This window comes from Dromiciops gliroides, chromosome 5, assembly GCF_019393635.1.
Source record: "Dromiciops gliroides isolate mDroGli1 chromosome 5, mDroGli1.pri, whole genome shotgun sequence".
Classification (NCBI taxonomy): Eukaryota; Metazoa; Chordata; class Mammalia; order Microbiotheria; family Microbiotheriidae; genus Dromiciops; species Dromiciops gliroides.
Genome location: NC_057865.1, coordinates 127,208,729 through 127,231,778, shown reverse-complemented (window position 1 = coordinate 127,231,778; position 23,050 = coordinate 127,208,729). Strand labels below are relative to the sequence as shown.

Sequence of the window (23,050 nt, the reverse complement as noted above, 5' to 3'; positions counted from 1 at the left end):
AGAGCCATCACCGTGCAGAGGAGCCGGCGAAAAGTTGTATTTCGAGTTATGTCATGTACCTGCCTACAACTCCCAGCACCGCCTGCAAAAAGTCAACAAATAGACCGCGGTTCCTCGTTTCAGATTTTGTGCAAGACCGCTTGCAGTCGCTCCTGGGAGACGCAGTTTCGCTGTGAAGTCATTATAGCCAGTTCTTTCACAACTTCTGCAGAAACGAAACTACATTTCCCACAAGGCAGCGGGAGAAGGCACAGAGAAACTTACGTCACTGCGGCGGACGACCAATGAACGTGCCGGGCGGCGGTGAGGCGAGCGCCGTCAGGCGCCAAAGTGTTTTTTTTGCCCGAGCCGAGCGGCTGCTGCTAGCGGAGGCGCCATATTGAAAGGGACAAAACTCCGGCGACAGCGAGTGACACAAACAAACCCCCGGACCCTCCCCCCATTTCCCCAGCTCTAAGGGCCGAGATGTTGTACCTAGAGGACTATCTGGAGAGTGAGTGTGAGGCGGGGCGGGAGCTGCCCGCGGGAGCGTCGGGCGGGCGAGCAAACGGGCGGGCGGGAATGGGGGGAGGCGGGGGGGATGTTTCTTTCTCACGGTAACTGGCAGCCTCGCTGTGGGCTGCCGCCTCCCCCCCCTCGTCCCCCTCCTTCTCGCACGCACAGACGTCCGGACGTACGTGCGTAATTTGGCCCCTGGCCCCGCCCCCTCTGACGGGTTCTGTCTCTCCGACAGTGATTGAGCAGCTGCCGATGGACCTGCGGGATCGCTTTACGGAGATGCGCGAGATGGATCTGCAGGTGCAGAGTGAGTGACTTTTCCCCGCGCTTGCCTGAACTCCGAGCACCTGTTCCCCCTCCCGCCAGCGCCCCCTGCTGCATAAACGGCCCAATCTCAGCAGTGCCTTTGGTCTGGTGGGGTTTGGGATGGGCGGGTAATGAATGGGATTCTCCAAAAGAACATGCTTCTTTGGCCAGAGGAAGTGTTTGGGGAAGGAGTGCATCCTTCTTACACTCCGTGCAAAGGTTCGGGCCGCTTAGAATTGTGCAGAAAACTGCGTGTTTCTTTAAGACCATCTGAGTTCATTTTTTCAGTGGAATTCATAGAACAACAAATGTGAAACTAGGTTTATGGGGGGGAGGGGAATAGATTACAGATACTGTCAGTCATTTAAATTAACTTCATTTTTATTTTCATAAAGAAAAATCTATTCTAGCAGCAGCCTAAGCTTTTGTGGCTGCATTTTTTTTTCTTAAAAACAAAACAGCTATTTCCTAATTATGGATGTGGTATTTAAGGAAGACAACAGCCTTGAGTGAGGAGGAAGTGAACAAATTCTAGAAATGAAGTTTCCTTGTGGGAAGGATCTTGCCTACTCTAGTAGTGCAATTGTGGGAACCTGTTCAGCGTCAGGAGGGACCTGACTCCCTACATGCACCACTGTTCTTTCCATAAGACTAAGTGACTTTCCCACAAAAGAACATGAAGTGATTCTCATGAAAGATGAGGCAGAACCTCAAAATTGTGCTGCAAAACAAGAAAGGAATCCAAGTTCATATCCAGCTTTTTCAAGGAAGTATCTCTCTGAGCCTCCATCTTCCAATATGTAAAATGGGCACAATAGCTGCACTGCTTGCCAACCTCACAGTTGTGAGGACTAAACAAAAGGAAAAGGGAAGAATTTTGGAAAAGCATAAAATGCTGTAGTCGGATTGAGAAATAGCACTACAGTTAGAAGATAAGGGTTCAAGGCTTGGCTCTGTCTCTTAAAATTTAAGTGAATTGGGGCAAATTCTTTAACTTCTCTGAGCCTTGGTTTTCTCATTTGTGCCTCAAAGTTTCTTCTGTGAAACGGGGATAATGATACTCTTATTTCATGGGGTTGCTGTGACAAAGTAATGAAAATGTTTTGTAATTAAAGCACTTGTAGGTACGGTGATATATTATTAACACCCTGTTGTGTGTCATTCATCTTTTTAGTAGTAGTCTCTGACCATTAATGGACAATTCATGTGAATAGCTGAGCTACATGAGGAACAATCCCCAGAAGGACATAGGCCATGAGCTACTGTTTCCTTGTTGTGTGGGTAGGATATAGATTTATTACTTGTTCTGATCCACGTGTGTACCTGCATCTCTGTTCAGCTTCTATGGATCCTTAGCTCTGCCTTCTCAGCATGAGGGGTAGAAAGAAGATGGGGAGAGAGATGTCATTAGGACTTCTCTACTCCCTTGTGGAGACTATGAAAGACATATAGTAGGAACAATATTGTGAATGAGTTTTTGTAACATTATCACTTTCTACTTTGTCTCTTTATAACAAATGGATATTTTGGTTACATTCCAAGTTAAATAACTTTGTGGGCTAGCCTGAGGACTTAACGGTTATTTGTAACATTGTTTCTATGAAAAAAAAAACATGCTTTGAATTCCAAGAAGTTGATTTACAAATTAAATTTTAGATTACAGCTGTTTCCAGAGCTGGAGACTACTAGTTCTCAACTCATAGAAGTATAATTCTGGAACTGGAGAGAACCATAGAGATTTAGTCCAAGCCTTTTGTTTTAAAATTAGGAAACCAAGGGGGCAGCTAGGTGGCGCAGTGGATAAAGCATCGGCCCTGGAACCAGGAGGACCTGAGTTCAAATCCGGCCCCAGACACTTAACACTTACTAGCTGTGTGACCCTAGGCAAGTCACTTAACCCCAATTGCCTCACTAAAAAAAACAAACAAACAATTAGGAAACTGAGGCCTAGAGACATTGTGATTTGTCAGAAGTCACATTATGGAGTAAATAAGATAGAGTATAAATAAGCGGAGAGATTTAACTTTGGGGAGTGGAGAAGGAGTCCAAATCTGTTATTTTATTGTTGTCTTAAGCTCTCTGTGTAGAAACCTGGTCTATCAAAAGAAGTATTGTGACCTACTAACAACCAAATCAAGAATAATAAAGAGAAATGTAAATCAAAACAACTGTGAGATCTTACCTAACAACCAACAAATTGGTAAAGGTGACAAAAGATAGGAAAAGTCTGTATTGGATGGGGTTATAGAAAGATGGGACCTATTGATATATTGTTGATGGAGATGTGAATTGGCCCAGGAATGCTGGAAGGCAATTTAGTATGAGGCAAAGAAAGTGACTAAAATGTCCTTTCCCTTTGACCTAGAGATTCTGCTGCTAGGCATATACCCCAAGGAATATACACCAAAATATAGGAGTTCTTCTTGTAGTTGCAAAGAACGGAAGCAAAGTAGACGTTCATCAGTTGAGGAATTTGTGCTTCATCAATATAATGGAATACTCTACAAGAAACTATGAATATGGTAAATACAGGGAAACATGGGAAAACTTAGATTAACTGATATAAAGTTTAATAAGCAGAGCCAGGGAAAGAAAATAAACAATGACTACAGCAATATAAATGGAAAGAACAAAAGCAACAAAGCAGTGAAAACTGAATGCTGTGAAATTATATAAACAAGTTTGTCCTCAAAGAGGAGATATGAGAATACTCCCTTGCCCCCACCTCGACACTTTTTTTTTGCAGAAGGAAGGGAGCTATTGTATGGAACAATGCATATAATGTCATACTTTTTTTTAAAAATATGTTGGCTAGTTTTATTGAACTGTTTTTCCCTCATTTTCTTTGTTATGGGGAATTGTTCTCTAGCAGAGTTGAGAAAGGGGAGGGAAACAATGGGAAATGTAGGTTATGTGAAAATAAAAGATAGCAATAAAATTTATTTTTAAAAAATACTCCCTATATGTCTATAGATCTGCAACTCATCTATAACTTACGGTTTTAGAGTTGCTTAGGAAACTGAAAAGATAAGTAATTTGTCCATTTTCACACAGCTAATGTGTGTCAGGGGCAGGTCTTCCTGCATCCAAAGCTAGCCCTCTATCCACTATGCCATGATACTCTCTTTAAATCTTGATCTATAAAAATGAGTGGATTGGGCCATATCACCTGAGATCTGTGAGTATATGAAGATACATTACAAATCGGAATGTGTCTTCTGATAAACAAGTTATGATGATTTGCCTCCAGTCACATATGGGCTCATCCCATCTTGGCAATTTCTATACCTGTTTAATTTAGTTTTTATTCAGAAGTTTAAAATGATAATACCATCAGTCTGTTTGGATCAATTTCATTGAATGTTGAAGAAGTTTCTTAGTAAAGAAAGGAAAATAATTTTAAACTATAGGATCATTTGGGGGACTTGTAGTTTTTTCTTCTATTCAGGAAATTAAGATGTCCTATCATTTTGCTTTAAGATAAGATACTGGCCAGTGAAAAGGGACAAATGGAAATTTTTTTTTTGAAAGAATCTTGTAAGAGAGAAAGGCAAGTTATAAAATATGATTTACATTTATTTTTATAAGGAAAAATTAATGTATTCAGAGTATAAGATTGGTGACATAATAATGAAGCTTTCTTTTTGTATATTGTAGATGCAATGGATCAGCTAGAGCAGAGAGTCAGTGAATTCTTTATGAATGCAAAGAAAAATAAACCTGAATGGAGAGAAGAACAAATGACATCCATCAAAAAAGTATGTTCAGCATTGGAAATGATTACCATAAAACTTGGAATGTTCTAAGGAAGACTGAGGAAGATTGTCGGGGTTTTTGTATGTTTTTTTTTAATTAAGGGAAGTAATTGTTGGGCTTTTACTTGATTCTATAGAGACTTAGACTTTATAGAGTACGACAGCTTCAACAAAAGGAGTTACAGTAATTTAAATGTTTTCTTCATGATGTAATTTTTGTTTCATTGAAAGTTGTCTTCCATTTGAAAGTTGCAGAATTATTAAGATGTGTTGGTTCTTCTTTTCTTCATAAATTAATATATTTTAAAGAGTACTTTCCTCTCAGTTCAGTCTGTGCCATTTCAATCTAGGTCATTGATGATATGTTTATTGTATAATGTAATCAATTGCCTTTACCTTCACAGGATGTAAAATAGACCCTTCAATTCTGTTGTTGGTTTTTGTTTGTTTTTTGTTTTGTGGGGCAATGAGGGTTAAGTGATTTATCCAGGGTCACACAGCTAGTAAGTGTCAAGTGTCTGAGGCTGGATTAGAACTCAGGTCCTCCTGAATCCAGGGCCAGTGCTTTATCCACTGTGCTACCTAGCTGCCCCCGACCCTTCAATTTTGTTATGATGTAACCTGGATGAAAAATTCCCAGGACTTCTGGCATACCCCATAGATTGCCAGGCATCTAATTTGACATGTGCTGTACCCTAGACTGAAGGATTGCTTGAACCCCTAGCTAATTATGGACTACCCAGAATTCTAGTCTAGGCCTTCCATCTGCCTCTGTGCTGAACCCAGCCTTTTCACACGGGTACACTCTTGGCCCAAACTTGGTTATATTCCATAGGACCCTAAGGAAGGAAGGTTAAGAACAAAACTAGGACCAAATCGTATTCCTTACTGCCCACCAGATTTAGGACCAGAGCAGAACTGACTTAGGCTCTAGGGATACCTGATGTCCTGAAGATCTTTATCCCAAAGATAATTAGACCCATCAGTTTCTGGTAAGGTATGACACATCTGGTGGCAGGGTATTAGTGGGGGAGAAAGGCAGCATGACATAAAAATTAACCATGTTTTCCTGAATTTAGTTTGTCCTGAATAGCATTCTGATCGTTGAATTGGTGTATGATTTTATAGGGAAGGTAGGATAGCTAAGGAGAACTAGAAATTGAAGCTGAACTTATTCTTTTAATAGTAGTGCTAATGACATTTTCTGTAATGTCTCTTAAAGGCTGAATATTTAAATGTACTCTTGTATCAGCTTTTAATCATGATATTTTCTTAAACATTCAATGGATGAAATAGTCTTATTTTATTTTAGCTCTATTTGAACCTGAAATTGAGATTCACTTTGAAATCATAATTTTATACCTATTTTTCTTCAGAACCTTTCCCAAAATTCTAAAGACTTAAGTTCTTTCTTCCTCTTCCTACCTCCCACCCCACCCACTTTCTTAAAAGTTTTTTTTTTTAATGGAATCTTAGAACTTAGAGGTTAAGTAAAATCCTTGTAGAATCAATTGACATCTACAACTCTGATTTACTAGCTATACTAAACTTGAGTGAGTCACTTAACTTTTTTGAGCCTCAAGTATCCTTCTCTGTAAAATGCAAGGGATTGGATTAGATGAACAGTTTTTAAGCTTTTTTGGTCTCAGGACCCCAAAGAGTTTTTGTTTAAGTGGATTATATTTGTCTATATTTACCCTATTAGAAATAAAAGCCGATACATTAAAAAAGTATTAATTAAATTAACATTATAAACCCCCTACATATAAGCATAAATAACATTTTTATTAAAAATACCTGTTCCAAAACAAAAAAAAAATAGTGAGAAGAGTAGCATTGTTTTACGTATTTTGCAAATCTCCTTAAACATCAGGCTTAATAGAAGATAGGCAGGATTCACAAAGCTCCATCTGCATGCTATCTGTTGTGATATATAGTTTTGGTTGGAAGAAAATTTGACTTCTCACAGATATATAGTTGGGAAAAGGAGACATATTTAATAAGACCAATACTATTATTATTATGAAAAGGTTTGATCTCGTGGACTCGCTGAAGTTTCCAGAGGCCCTTAGGAATCTGCACTATAAGAGCCCCTGTACTAGAAAACATCTACCATTTCTTCTAGTTCTGACATTCTGTGAGCCTGTGCTTCTGTATCTTAAGTGACCTTCTTTTGCCTGTTTTATAGCTTTTTAGTTTTGTTATTAATTCTTATGGGACTAACAACTTTGGCTTGTAGAGTCTCAGACAGTGCAGGAGTTCTGATAATCTTGCAACAGTTTGACCACCTCAGGTGCTTGAGCTACACAGCATCATCTAGGGGAATATTGTCCCATCTGTCATTCACAAAAGCTGACTTTGCGGGCTTCCACCAAGAATTTGACTACCTCTAGGTTAACTTTGGCTACAGCAACATACAGTGCTGAGCAGGGTTCATAACTCTTGTTTCTTGCCCATGACTGATAAGGCAAACCTTTGAAGAGCTGAAACATCCCAACTTTAGGCAGCAAAGAACAGATTTCTCCATAGTAAAGTTTTTTGAAGGGTTAGGGACAGGGCCTGGACCTGTGGATTTTATTGGGATAGGAACTCCTAGTCTTAGTTGCCTAGAACACTGAGAAATTAAGCAACTTGTTTGTGTTTACTTTTTATTGAATACAGAAATTTTCTTTTAAGTGTTTGCATAGTAAATTATGATGGCACTGATTCACATACTGATGAACCATTGGAGCATAGATTTAGAACCAGAAGGGGATTTTTTTTTTTAATGAATAAAGTATTTTATTTTTTTCCATTACATGTAAAGATAGTTCTCAACTTTTGTTTATACAAGCTTTACAATTTCAGATTTTTTCTCCCTCCCTCCCCCCTCCCCTAAACAGCAGGTAATCTGATATAGGTTATATATATGTATACACATAATAACATTAATCCTATTTCTGCATTAGTCATGTTATAAGAGAAAAAATCAGAGCAATGATGAAAAACCTCAAAATAGAAAAAAACAACAGCATCAAAAACAAAAGAAATAGTATGGTTCATTCAGCATCTCTACTCCACAGTTCTTTTTTTTTTTTCCTGGATTTGGAGATCCTCTTCTATCATGAGTTCCCTGGAACTCTTCTGTACCATTGCATTGGTGAGAAGAATATAGTCCATCACAGTAGATCAACACTCAATGTTGATGATACTGTGTACAATGTTCTTCTGGTTCTGCTCATCTCACTCATCATCAGCCCATGCAAGACCCTCCAGGTTTCTCTGAACTCCTCCTGCTCATCATTTCTTACAGCACAATAGTATTCCATTGTATTCATATACCACAACTTTTCCAGCCATTCCCCAATTGATGGGCACCCCCTCAACTTCCAATTCCTTGCCACCACATAAAGAGCAGCTATAAATATTTTTGTACATGTGGGTACCTTTCCCCTTTCCATGATTTCTTTGGGAAAAAGACCCAAAAGTGGTATTGCTGGGTCAAAGGGTATGCACAGCTTTATCGCCCTTTGGGCATAATTCCAAATTGCTCTCCAGAATGGTTGGATCAGTTCACAGCTCCACCAACAATGGATTAGTGTTCCAGTTTTCCCACAGCTTCTCCAACATTTATTATTTTCCTTTTTTTGTCATTTTAGCCAATCTGATAGGTGTCAGGTGGTACCTCAGAGTTGTTTTTATTTGCATCTCTCTAATCATTAGAGATTTAGAGCATTTTTTCATATGGGAATAGATAGCTTTGGTTTCTTCATCAGAAAACTGCCTGTTCATATCCTTTGACCATTTCTCAATTGGGGAATGACTTGGGTTCTTATAAATTTAATTTAGTTCCCTATATATTTTAGAGATGAGGCCTTTATCAGAAGTACTGGCCTCAAAAATGGTTTCCCAGCTTTCTGCCTCCCCAGAAGGGGATCTTAGAGAACCTCATGTGTAATCTCTTCATTTTATAGTTGAGGAAACTGACATGTAGAGTTTAAATGACTTGTCCAAGATCACACAAATAGACATAAACAAGATTCAAACCCAGGTTTTCTAACTCTAAAACATAATGACAATATCTGACATTTAAGTACTACTTTAAGATTTGTAAAGCACCTGACATGTTATCTCATTTGAGACTCACAACATGTGAAGGAGGTAATATATTATCCTCGTTTTACAGAGGATAAAATTGAGACTCTTGGATATTAAGTGACTTGCCTTTAGTCACATATCTAGAAATTTTAATGTCATTTTTTGATTTCAAGTCTTCCCAGTTTCACAACTAGTACTCTCTCGGCTATACCACATCGTTGCCCAAATCTAGTATTCTTGCCATTACAGCACTGTTATAGGAAGTCAATTTTGTCTCTGAAATATACTTTTTAATTTTTAAAGTTTGTTATTGACATGAACATATTTTTACACAGGATTATTATAAAGCTCTGGAAGATGCAGATGAGAAGGTACAGTTGGCAAACCAGATATATGACTTGGTAAGTAAAATTAAAGTATATAGAATCTAATTAAAATGTACTAATGGGCTGGATTTGTACTTGAATGTTTAATGGTATTTCAACTATGTTTGACCATCAAAACATTTTTATGGGGAAATACAGTTTGGTTTCTAGTTCTTGGGAACATCATTTTCCCCTGTCGGTGGTGTGTAGGAATAAGGGGTACTTTTTTTTTTCCTTTTTTTTTTTTGGTGGGGCAATAGGGGTTAAGTGACTTGCCCAGAATAAGGGGTACTTTTAAAGGATGGGTAGGTAATCTTGAGCAACAGCACCTAATTTTCTTCAAACCCCTACATCTTTTTAAAACAAGGTATCTGTAGATTACTCATTTACCCACTGTTCTGAACTGAGCAGTTGTTTCTTTGGCGATGGTAGTGGACTGCTTTTTGATGTGGTCTCTCACTTCTTATTCTCAAATATGGTTCATTTGAGTGTCAAGTGTTCATAAGTGAGGACTTGCCAGTATTTCCTTTTTAAAAATTTCTTTTTTTAATAGGCAGTAGTGAAGAATAGTGGTATGAGTTAATGATAAGGTAACAGCTGAAATTATTGCCCTGAGTCTGAATTGCTGAAAAAATTTAATTCAGACTGCACACTATTATCACTACAAACTCCTATTTAACAAGAATTGATTTTTAACTTTTATTTTAATGCCTGTAATCTTCTGAAGTTAGTGGGTTTGCTTTCTCTGATGTATTTAACATGAAATATGCTTTCTCAGCATCATTCTGTGGTTTTATTCTAAAGTATTATAGACACAACATTTCACATGAATACTTGATATAGTAATTTTTAAAAATTGAGAAGGAAAAAATAGAAATAAGATTTTATTGCCTGTCACAAGATAAGACACAGAAAACAAAATAATATCCTTTTTTTTTTCTTTCTGACTTTTACATTTAATGACCAATGCCCCATGTAGAACTTGGGACAACAGATACCACCTCAAGCATCCCAGAAAGCAAACACCTTGTAGGAGAGCAGCCATTATCAGGGGAACTGGGTTAATGTCTTTCTAAACTGGAAGCAGTTTCTTTGGCTTTTCATTGTCCCTACCACAATTCTTTTTTTTTTTTTTTTTTTTGCTGGGCAATGAGGGTTAAGTGACTTGCTCAGGGTCACATAGCTAGTAAGTGTCAAGTGTCTGAGGCCAGATTTGAACTCAGGTACTCCTGAATCCAGGGCCGGTGCTTTATCCACTGTGCCACCTAGCTGCCCCCACAATTCTATCCTCAATCATAGCATCAAGGCTTTACATTACCACCTATTGCTTGATTGAACACAGCCCTGGCATCACATGCCAAGCCTATCACCTCTAGAATCCAGCAGAGGACCTGTTCCTCAGCCATCAGGCTCTCACCCCCAGAAATTAAACCTTAGATAAGCAGAAACCTCATTTGTGTTGCTAAAACCTCTAACACCAGGCCTTCCCCTGCCTTTTAGGAATAAAGACTCAGATAACAGACCTAGTGTTAGAAGAATGTTTATATGAAGGGCTGCTGACACTGGGCTTCGTCTTCCTATTTCCATTGTGTTACCCTCTGCTATTTGTGTGTACCTGTCATAAGGTATTAAAACCCCATTTTGTGGTTAGCTGTACCTTTCCTAATCCTAGAGACATGCTATTACTAAAGTAAGTATTACCTTCTCCCTTCTCCCCCACACTTCTCATTCTCTTATCCCCCTCCTCCTTATCCCTGCTCCTCTCATGCCTCTTCCAGCTCTACCCTCTTCTTGTGCCCTCTGACATTCCTATTTGTTCATCATCACACTTGCTTCCATAGAATCATACATCTACAGCTGGAAGGAACCTCAGAGGCTATCTGGTTCAACTCCCTCATTTTACAGATGAGAAAACTGATGCCCCAGGGAGGCTGTGACTTGCCAAAAGTCACAGAGGTAATAAGTGTCAGAGGTGCTGTTTGTGCTCAGTTATTCTTACCTCAGAGATTGATTTTTGTTTTCACTGTACCATACTGTATTGCCTCAGACTTTTTCCTCTTACACTCTTTGCATTTTCTGCACATACAGATGCTACCTCCTCACTAAAGACTGAATGTACTCTTCAGTGACCCCCCCCCCCCATTTGTGAGGCATTATGGTATATATATTGAAATTAAATTTCTTTCTTTTTTTTTGAGAGGCAATGGGGGTTAAGTGACTTGCCCAGGGTCACACAGCTAGTAAGTGTCAAGTGTCTGAGGCTGGATTTGAACTCAGGTACTCCTGAATCCAGGGCCGGTGCTTTAACCACTGCGCCATCTAGCTGCCCCCATGGTATATATATTGAAAAGAACCCAAGCTCTGAAATCAGATGACCCCGATCCTCACTGCATGTGGTTGTCCTGGGAAACCTGCTCTATCTTTCTAGGTCTCCATTTCCTCATCACCTGTAATATGAAGGAGCAGGACTAGCTGGCCTCAGAGGTGCATTCCATGAGGAGGAAGAATGGTTATATACTCTTGCCTCCCTCTTGCCACTTATAGACTACTGCTCTTATCAGTAAGCAGTGGCTCTTTGAGGTGCACTGTATCCAGGGCTTTCACCCTGTAGAGCTCTTGGTGGTAGTTATTACCAATGCCCAGATCATTCTCCTTTCTTTCGTGAGCAGTTCAGTACTTGAATTCCACTCTACCCCAACTCCTGCCTTTATGTTTGGAGACTTTGATATACTTGTTGATGTTTCCTCAGACACCTCAGCCTTTTAGTTTATCAACCTCCTTAACTATCATGACCTACACCTTCACTCCACCTCAGTCACATAAGGATACTCTTCACCCTAGATCTCATCAGTTGTTCTACTTGCATCATCCAGAACTCTAAAATTCCTCTATCTGACCATAGCCTCTTAACTTTCCATCTTTCCCTGTGCCTCACTCCTATTAGACCTATTTATCGCTTCATAACTTCTAGGCTGTCCTGGGTCATTAGGTTCTGAAGATAGTTCCCTTGTTCTGGCTTCACTTTGCTCCCTTCCAAATCTTCAGTTAACTATTTCAAATATCCTCTATCCTCTACTCTAGAATTTCTTGCCCTCTTATGCTGTTGCCTCTCATACCTTGTTCAGCCTTGATTTATACCTAATATCTGATGTTTCCTTTGCTCCTATTACAGTTCTTTTGAATAGATCTGGGTGAGTCATACAGATAGAATGACAAGGCCGCTACAGATTGGTTATATTTAATTTCATTTGAGCCCTCAGTGACACTGGGCTTTTTGTTCTTTGCTAATTAACTCACTGTCCTTAGCTATTTCAGACTTTCTTTTGTGCTTGGATACAAATTGGAAAGTGTGGTTGGCTGTTGCCTTTGTTCTTTCAATGACAACTCAATGGCTTTCGCTAGATCTTCCTCTTGCTTTTTGGTAGCCACAGTACCAGGATCCTTAGCTACAAGAGCTGGGCTTGCTTTCGCTTGTTCTGCAGCCACCAGGGGTCTGTCATTTCTCTGGGAGTTAGCAGTCAGTCTCTAGTCCACTCCAAATGCCCCTTCAAGGCCAGAGAGAGAGAGAGTCTATTTCAAACTTCCTTTTATCATTATGCCTCATACTACTATCTCACTCTCAGCACAGAAAAAACTTTACAAAGGAAATAGAGGCTGTTCACTAGGAGGGCCTTCTTTTCCTCTATTCTACATCTCAAAACATCATTTCTATTTCTCTTTCTTTTCCCCCATTTTCTGATGAAGTGGTCCCTCTTGCCAAGACAAACCCCTCTCCTTGGACTGTTGGTTCTGTCTCCATGGTAGGTAGAGTCTGCGGTCTGAGGACCTAGCTTCAAATTCTTTCTCTGATGTTTACCACCAGCATTACCTTGGGCAAGTCACTTAACCTCACTGAGCTTGTTTCTCCGCCTATAAAATGCCTTAGACGAGTTGTCCTCCGAGGTTTGTGCTCTAGAGTAATGAACCTGCGAGCCTCCCTCAGCTTTCTCCTACAATCATCCCTTGTCTCTCTCACCTTTGATTGTCCCCTGTCTACTGACATCTTCCCTACTTCCTATAAACATGCCAAGTCTCCCTCATCCTTTAAAAACAACCAACCAACCAGTCTTTTACTTCACTGTACCATTCTTTTTAAGCCATCATCTTTCGTCTCCCTTTCTTAGCTAAACTCCTAGAAAATGCCTTTTATACTCATTGCCCCAACTTCATCTCTCACATCCTAATTCCTTGTCATCTGGCTTCTCACCTTATTTCTGAACTTACACTACTTTTTCCAGAGTAGCAATGATTTCTTGTTTGCCAATTCACCTGCCTTTTCTCAGTCTTTTTCCTTCATACCTTTCTGTAGTATATTGACTACCTTTTCCTCTTAATACTCCCTCCTTTCTAGGGGTTTATGCCACTGCTCTCTCTTAGTTCCCCTACCTTTTGCTGCCTTTTTGAAGTTCTCTTGGCTGGATTATTATCATTCCTTATCCCCAGCCTTAGATGTCACCCAGAGCTTTGCCCTTCTTTACTCTCTCGATGTACTTTCATTAATCTCTTGAGATCCTTTGGGTTCAATTTATCATCTCTGTTCAGCTGACTCTGTTCAGCTGATCTCTACCTCTAACCATAGTCCCTTGCCTAAGTTCCAGCCCCATATCACCAATTGTCTATTAGGAATTTTCATCTGGATATCTGTTAGGTCTTTTAAATTTAGCATATCTAAAACAGAATTCTTTCTTTCCTCCAAAACTCGGTATTCTTCTTGTTTGTTTGTTTGTGTTTTGTTTTTTTTTGTTTGTTTGTTTTTTGCGGGGCAATGGGGGTTAAGTGACTTGCCCAGGGTCACACAGCTGGTAAGTGTCAAGTGTCTGAGGCCAGATTTGAACTCAGGTACTCCTGAGTCTAGGGCCAGTGCTTTATCCACTGCGCCACCTAGCTGCCCCCCAGTATTCTTCTTAACTTGCCTATTTCTGTGTTGGGTAACATCTTTCCTGTAACTCAAGTTTGCAACCAAGGAGTTATCCTCAGCTCTTCACTTTGCCTTACACTCAATATCCAGTACATTTTTAAGTTCTTAAAATTCTGCTTCCCTGTGTCTCTGAACCATTTCTTTCACTTGACTTCCACACAGCTGCCAAATTGGTATTGCTGAAACAGGTTTGATCATGTTACTTTCCTGCTCAGAAAGCTCCAGTGGCTCCCAGGTACCTCTGAGATAAAACTCAGACTGCTCTGTTTGGCATTTTAATCCCTGTATCCATCCTACCTTTTCAGGTTTATTATTCATTAGTCCCCTTTACACTATCTATGTTCCAGCCAATCTAATCTATTTGCTGTTTACCTTATATGGCATTGCTTCTCCTACCTCTGTGCCTTTGCACAGGCTGTCCCCTGTGCTTGGAATGTCAATCAATAAACATTAATCAAGCACTTGCTGTATACCAAGCATTTGTACTTTCTCTTCACTTTTGCTTCTTAGAATCTTTATCTTCAAAGTTGAGCTCAAGCACCAACACTTATATATGATCTCTCTTTATTTCTCCAGTTGCTAGTATCCCCTCCCCTTATGTTTTCTTCTGTGTGTTTGTATGTGCTTTTACTAATATATAATTATTGTTCTGGGCAGCTAAGCAGTGCAGTGGATAGAATGTTGAGCCTGAAGTCAGGAAGACTCTTCTTCCTGAGTTCAGATCTGGCCTCAGACACTCACTAGCTGTGTGACCCTAGGCAAGTTACTTCACCTTGTTTGTCTCAGTTCCTCATCTGTAAAACAAGCTGGAGAAGGAAACGGCCAAACTACCCCAGTATCTTTGCCAAGAAAACCCTAAGTGGGATCACGAAGAGTCAGACACAGCTGAAGCAACTGAACAATTACAACAAATTATTGTCCTCCCAGTATTCTTTGACATGTCCCAATTCTTTTACATCTAAACCTTTTTTTTTTTTGCTCTTTTCTGTTTGCTTGACATCTAGCATAGACTTAACACATAGTAGATTTTTAGTGAATGTTTGATGAATGACTGAATTTGTACTGTCTTTATTCTTAAGCATTTTAGCAATATATAATTTATTATTAGAACTGTTCATCCTGTGTGTCCTTGGTAGATTATCTATTGCATGGAAATGTTAAAACAAGAAATATCTGCCTACATGAACTTACTTTTTTTTTTTTTTGGTGGGGCAATGGGGGTTAAGTGACTTGCCCAGGGTCACACAGCTGGTAAGTGTCAAGTGTCTGAGGCCAGATTTGAACTCAGATACTCCTGAATCCAGGGCCAGTGCTTTAGCCACTGTGACACCTTGCAGCCCCATGAACTTACTTTTAAAGGAATAACAAATCTATGATTTTGTCAGTGTGGTTACTCCTTCTTCTGTTTTGTTTTGTTTTGTTTTTTAGTGAGGCAATTGGGGTTAAGTGACTTGCCCAGGGTCACACAGCTAGTAAGTGTTAAGTGTCTGAGGCCGGATTTGAACTCAGGTCCTCCTGACTCCAGGGCCGGTGCTCCATCCACTGCGCCACCTAGCTGCCCGGTTACTCCTTCTTCTAATACAGACTGCATCCCTTCTACATCTTAGAAGATGGTTTTCATGAGTTGACATGGCCACCAAAAATTTATTACCTGATACCCACCTGCTGATAAGTATCTCCAAACTTTGCTACAATGGTCTTTGAAGGACACAGTCCATCATTGGGTTCTTAGTAGAACTTTCCAGGGCTTATAGTCAATTGGCATAACTTCTGAGACCCAAACTTACCACAACATCATGTAGTATAGGATTTTAGTGAAAGAAAGAAATCCAGAAAGCATAATTATTATAAATATTACAGTTTAATCATAGATTGGCTTGCTGTGTATGTGTATGTCACAGTCAGTCATTTCTTATGTGACCCACAGCATTAAAATGTTTTGTGGTCTTTAAGCCTGGATTCTTTAGTTAGCCTCCCAATGCTTTAATATCTAAGACTGCAAATTACAAAATGGGTACTAATCTTCATTGTTGAGGGATTTTTCTCATTTAGAGGAGTTAGTTCCCTTTGATAAATGAGATTCATAAGTCTAGACTTTGTCCTGCATCTATTATGAAAATTTACAAGTTGTATGTGGAAAGGGAAATTTCAGAGTTCCATTATTAGAAGTACCTGTCTATGAAAAAAAGAAATCCTTAAACTGAAAGAGTGTTGACAACTTAAGTCAGATATCAAGCATATAAAAATAGTGGAAAGCTGTTTCATCTTTATATTTGGTATTGACACTAGTTGGGGTAATGCTATTGTCAGATTTAATATCTGCATGATTTTGTGTGATTATTTTATGAGATAAAGCAAGGTCCTAAAATTTTTTGAGAAGTGATATGATATGAAAATGGTTTTAAGGCTAGTAATTTTAGCATTTGCATACAGAATTGATTGTATATTGAGAGCTCTGGGTCAGGGAACCTACATGGGAACTTGAAGAATCTAAGCATTAGATTATAAGGCCAGACATTAGGTCAGACCTTACATAAAGCCAGGCTTGTAGTCTAGGCATCAGCCCAGGATTAATGTGGTGACTATTGAAAATATAGGACTGGGGGGTGGGGTGCAGCTAGGTGGCGCAGTGGTTAAAGCACCGGCTGTGGAATCAGGATGACCTGAGTTTAAATCCAGCCTCAGATACTTTACACTTACCAGCTGTGTGGCCCTGGGCAAGTCACTTCACCCTCATTGCCCTGCAAAAGAAAAAAAAAGAAAATATAGGACTGGGGGCAGTTAGGTGGCACAGTGGATAAAGCACTGGCCCTGGATTCAGGAGGAGCTGAGTTCAAATCTGGCCTCAGACACTTGACACTTACTTGCTGTGTGACCCTGGCAAGTCACTTAACCCTCATTGCCCCGAGGAAAAAGAAAAGAAAAGAAAATATAGGACTGGATGGATTTAAGAGCTGCTAGTTAGAATCAGCAACATTTGATAATAGAGTAAGGTCAGAGGCCAAGTAAAAGAATTTAAATGACCCCCAAGATTTTGGGGTATTGAAGATGGGAGAGTATGTTTCTGTCATTGATGAGGGAAAAATCAAAATCAGTGCCTGTTTGTGGGAAATCATCCTGATAACTCTGTATACAATAGGCACTGATTTTGATTTTCCTCTTACCAGTGGCTCTGTGTGTGTGTGTGTGTGTGTGTGTGTGTTATGTCTCTATATGTATTCTGTTATATGACAGATAATATGATTTATGAATGTTCACCATAACTATTCCATCCCAGACCCTTCATGATGATTCATCCTGATTATCTTCATTCCATGCTCCTGTCACTTCCCAGCCCAGTACATTCTCCTGCCCCCTCCTCCATCCACTTTCTTCTGGGAATAATAATCAAGTCTGCACTGCCATTCCTAGAAAGAACATGATAGCCAGTTACCAAAGGAGTCCACTCACTTTCCCTGTGTCTTCCTTGACCAAATTACCCTTCCCTGGCCACTGCACCCTTCTATTTATTGTCTTCCTCTATTAGAAACTCCTTGAGAGTTGGGGCTGCCTTGCTTTTTATACTTATGTTTGCAGTACAAGTGCTAAAGCACAGTGCCAGGCATGTAGTAATTGCTTAATAAGTGCCTTTTCATTCCTTTTCTTTTTTTCAACATGTTGAGTTGGGTATTAGTAGGAATGTGACTGTAAGGTAGTTATGAGTTTTGTCCTGTTGTTGCTCAAAATCTTTTTGGAACTCATTGCAATTATTCTCAGAGACTGTGGCACATTTTTAAAATGTCTTCAGGGTAACAAATCTTTTAAAGCTTAGATTTGCTTTATGGAAACAGCTAAAAGACATTTGGAACCGTGTCTTATGAATAAGGTGAGTGATCAAGCTAGGTGATATCTTTTTTGTGCCAAAAAATGAAGGATGCTTATAAAATAATTTGGCATCTCTTTGTGTGGCTCTTAAAGTGACTTATAATCTAGTACCTACCCTTTCCACTGTACCACACTGCAACAACTTAGTCATGGTATTTAAATATTTTCTTGCTTGAAAATAAAAATTTCAAAAAAATTTTTTTTTAATTTTAAAAAAAGGAAATAAAGATTTCAGTTGATACAAGTGATTTCAGAAGAATTTAAGGAAAGGACTAACTTATTTGGTAGAGAAGTCATGAAATGGTTTTACTATGTCCAATTAGTTATGCTCCCCGAAACATTACTGTTAAGTAATATTCCTTACAAATAACATATTAAAAGATATAAAAATTAAAGTCTTCTGTTTAAAACTTAAGAGTCCAAAGAGTTTAAAATGCTCTTATGCTCTTTGAGAAAGGGTGTTGAGATGCAAGGAGGTAATTATTACTTTCTTTAATGTTTTCTTTTTGTTTCATGGGGAGGTTGTAAGAATTGCTGTCCATTAACTAAGTGTTTTTTAAGTGCACTGAACTTTTTGGTTGAAAGATATCATATAAATATAAAAAACATATATTCATGCATCATTTAGCCAATAACCTACAGTAGTTATATTTACTGTTGTATATGCATAATTAATGTTTCATGAACATTTAATATCATTTGCTCTAATGGGATACTATGACTTATGGGGTGTGTGTGTGTGTGTATACACATATATATATGTATATACATACATACCTACATATATAAAACAAATTGTGTTATATTATTGTTAAGTAAGCAGTGTGGTGTAGAAGACAGAGTCCTGACCTTGGAATCAGGAACACTTGGGTTCAAGTCTCCTTTCTGATATGCTGAATGTATCACCCTTGGCAAGTCACTTAATGTCTCAGTGACCCAGGTAACTGTATAAGAATGTAAGTTGCAGAGAAGATAACACATTTACCTTGGTAGAGGGGATTTCTAACCTGAAAATTCCCTTTATCAATGAAAGTGCAGGTCAAATTTTCAAACTTGTTTTAAGAGTTAATTTTAATTTCATGCCCTTCTATTACCACAGACTTTATGCATAACTGTGATTTGCCTTCTTGCAAGTTCTCTCATAGTTCACAGAGGAGCACTGCTAAAGGAGTATGGTTGGACTAGCGAAAGTTCATCCCCCTAGCCAAAAATAATTTAAAATGTGTATTGTTAAATTTGGAAGGATGGCATATTTAATTGTAGTTGATGAACTGATGGTAAAGTTCCTTCTGCTGTGGCAAGTATATTTCTGTGGAGCTCCAAAGCTTAAAATGTCCCTGTGATTGTAATTAGGCGTCAAGTCTGGACCAGAAGAATCAATTATTATAGTGTAGATGGTCCTCGAATTAGAAGACCTGAGTTTAGATCCTAATTCTGCCATTTATTTTATAAGCTCTGTCACTTTGAGCAAGTCATTTAATTTTTCAGAACCAGAGTTTCCTAGTTTCTTAAATGAGAGTGTTGGACTAAGTTATCTTTAATGCCCCTTCTAACATTCTTTTACCTTGAAAAGGCCCTAGGGACATGGAACCATAATGGAGATTTTTGACCTATCTTGGACCTATCTGGATACCAGGGTTCTGTGATCCATGAAAACTATTCCTCCCCCCATTAGCTGTGGTACAGAATAAAGTTCTCCAGCCCAAGCTCATACTCCTAGAAGGTAGGATGTAGGTCCCCAGAGACCACCTATCAGTCAATGACTACCTATCTATCAAATAATGGATATTTGTACCATTATTTTTCTCACTCTTTCTTTCATTTTTGGATTTGGGTTACTGTCTATTAATATTTGTACTTTGTGCTTAATACTTTGATTACAAAGTATTTTTTCTTCTCTAATAAACATAGCTATTTTTAGTAGTGTATTTATTAATGTTAGACTTTTAGAAATTTACTATTATATGGTTTCCCTAAATGTTAGAATTCCATTTGAATTTTTAAGCCTTCTTTCCCCATTTATTATGGTGTTTGTTCTTTTTCTTTTCTTTCCTCTTGCCTTAATTGAAACAGGTTTTTTCTTCCCTTTTAATAAAGCAATAGGAGGCTTTTTGCCTTCTGCCTTACCTGCCCCAGAACTAGTTTCACCTCATAGGTATAAAATTTGCTAGTAGAATGGTAATAAATAAAGGAATTTTGAAGTACCAGTACAGAAAAGCATAGCAACAAATTCAGTACTTGTCTTAGGAAAATGTGACTAACCCAGACACGAACCATTTTTTTTAAATGCTACCCTTCTAGGAACCTATAATCCACAAGCAGTCATTGAATGCTTCCTTGTACTCTTCTGCCATATGTCATTGTCATGAGAATGTATTAGATTTTATACCTAATAAAGTAATTAATGCTTGAATAATTTTAACAATTTTTTTACTATTCCCAATAACCTTGAATATGCTTCTCTATAGATCCTTGATTATTTCTAGAATGAATAATACATCATCATTACATAGATTACATGTAACTTTGAGAACCCATCATTTGATCCTCAGATTAAGCAAATATAGCATATGACATTGTTTAGATTTCCCTCTATTTGAGACTGGGTCTCCCTCTCTTTCCTATACTGGAACCACAGTAGTCACTCATGGGCCTAATCCCATTGCTCATTGGCTTTGACCTACTCTGTATCTGACCTGAGGAGTGTTTTTCTTAGGCAGCCTAGTGCGTCTCTCCTGTACCTCTCACTGTATTAGTGCTGGACTTAATGTGAACACCTCATCAGTTTAACACACAGCAGCTCAAACTTCTCAACCTCAAGTGATCACCAGCCTCAGCTTCCACAAAAGCAGGAATTAACATATGTGTGTGCCGCCATGCCTGGGTATTCTTATATTAATGTCATTAGTTACAGTTGTTTTCAAGATTTCTCATATTAAGGTCATTAGTTACAGTTGTTTTCAAGATCTTAAAGAGAAGACCTAAAGTTGAATCATTTTCATCCACTTTGAATATAATCCAAACATGTAAAGTCTGTTTTCATGATTTGTGTTTAGAAAAGGAACCTCTCCCTTAGCTTTTTCTCCTTTAATCACAAAGTCTTTTCATGGGAAACTATTTCTAATTCTTTCTAGGAGTTCTAAAATGGCACACAGCAGAAGACATTTTTTAAAATTGATGCCTTTTGTTTTTATATCACAGTCATTTCTATTTATAACAGAACTTTGTCTAATCCATAGAGAGTGATTACTTAAGGTTTCTTTTTTACTTACCCTTTTCTTCTGGATAAGAGGACTGTTACTTAAGCCCAGTCATGTTCAACTAAGGTCCTACTGTTTAATAGATATACAAGAATCTTTTGGGATGTTAACATATGTATAATGGTGTAGATAAGGATAATTGCTTTATTTCACTATTTTTTAATTCTGTGGAATGAGAATGAGAACTGAGGTACACATATACAGTCATCTTATTCCCTGAAGTCATATAATTGTCATACAGTTTCTGACGGGAAGATTTCCCTCATCTCTTCTATCGAAATCCCATGTATCCTTTAAAGCCTAGATCAGCTGTCCCTATTTCTTCACCATCAGACCTCAGTTAGTACTTTCCCCCCATTATCTATTATTTTATACTATGTGTTTCATATCCCCTACTAGATAGTAAACTCCAAGAAAGTAAGCACCATCTCTTTGTATCTCCCCTTGCTCTTCACTTTTTATTTTCTTTTCTCTTTGTTTTTGGTCTGGACTTGTGATTTCCCTAGTATGACAATCCCCTACACTAATACAGATCTGCATTTCATCCACATCTTATAGTCTGAAAAGGTCACCTGGGCACAGTAAGAGGTTAAATGGCTTATTCATGAGTGTACATTTTGTCTGTGCCAGAAATAGGACTTGAACCCTGATTGTGATCAGCTTTCTCTTCACTTTAACAGAGGTGTCAAACTTGGGGTTCATTGAGCTTTGCATCAGAACCAGATGAAAATGTAATTGATAAATATCTAACAAAATAAATAAAAATGCAAGATAACATAGATAATGTTTATTGGTGGCATCTAAATCAATGTGCAGCTGTTTCTGTTTAAGGTTGATACCACTGCAATACTTACATGCTGCTGCTTTGCCTGCCATATTAGTACATATTTGATAACTTTCTATAAATTTCCTTTAATTCAAATGTTTTGTTTTCATTTCCTAATTGAGTGGTATTTGTGAATCCCATAAAAGATTAAAATATTTCTTTTGGATAATTATTCAACATAGAAATTTCTTCCTTTAAAAAAAAACCAAACACCTGCCTTAGAGTTACCTATTTTTTCCCAACTTGATTGCAGCATACTGATTTTGATACTGATCTGGGATACAGGATACCTGAATTTGAGTCTTTGTTCTGCTAATAATTAATCGATCAACAAGGCTATTTATTAAACTCTTACCATGCGTCAAGGCCTATTCTATACACTGGGAATACAAATCTAGAAGTGAGTAAGTTCCTTCCCTTAAGGAACTAACATTCTACTAGGCAGATAGAGTATTATCACAGGGAAGTAGAATATGTACAAATTTAATACTCATGAATGGAGGTGGAAACTAATAACTAGAGAAATCAGGAAAAACCTTCTTAAAAGAGGTGGCATATTAACTGACCTCTGAAAGGAAGCAGGGGTTCTGATAGGCAGGTGTAAGGTGGTAGAACATCTAGGCATGGAAGAGAGAGAGAGAGGCAAACAACAATGATGTGTATGGATGGGGCCATTTTGGCTAAAACACAGAGTGCATGAGGGAGAATAATGTGTACTTAGCCTGCAGGGACCAGATGGAGCCAAGTGGTGAAGGATTTGAGATGCTGAAGAGAAGAGCTAGAATTTTATTCCCTCCCCAAAAGGGAGGGTCATATCTTATGACTTTATTCTTTCATTCTGAAATTCAGGGAAAGCAACATTCCTTTTTCTCTCATTTGTTAGTGCAATGTGAATATTACCCATGAAAGTTCCCTTCCCGGTTCCAAATTCACTAACTACCATAAGGTTCTTTATATTCTACTAACTATACTCTTGTCATGGGAAAGCATATTTATTTAGAGGACTTTGCATAGAGAGAGGTCAGGTTTTTTTTTTGTTGATTTCAGAGCATAGGAACCCAAGGTTGTTTTCCATAAGGCTTCCATTACTCTGACCTAGGTCACTTCCCCATATTTGGTATTATTCAATGGGTAACCGATTT

At 38.4% G+C, this 23,050-nt stretch overlaps 1 protein-coding gene across 3 annotated transcripts in view; it reads left to right on the top strand.

The window, feature by feature from the left end:
• Window positions 1-358: 358 nt before the first annotated feature.
• The window catches only part of ING3 (inhibitor of growth family member 3), a 49,759-nt gene continuing 27,067 nt past the window's right edge, over window positions 359-23,050 (top strand). Inside the window, exons 1-5 of one of the 3 annotated variants that reach the window (XR_006353365.1) lie at window positions 359-493; window positions 734-805; window positions 4,462-4,562; window positions 8,972-9,037; window positions 19,396-19,545. Coding sequence is in view for 2 of the 3 variants with exons in the window: in XM_043968997.1 (XP_043824932.1) it covers window positions 466-493; window positions 734-805; window positions 4,462-4,562; window positions 8,972-9,037; window positions 10,502-10,507 (273 nt within the window). In the remaining variant the exon portion in view is untranslated. Of the gene's footprint in view, window positions 494-733; window positions 806-4,461; window positions 4,563-8,971; window positions 9,038-10,501; window positions 10,554-19,395; window positions 19,546-23,050 lie in introns of those variants that run through there. The other 2 variants (XM_043968997.1, XM_043968998.1) reach the window with 2 other exon arrangements.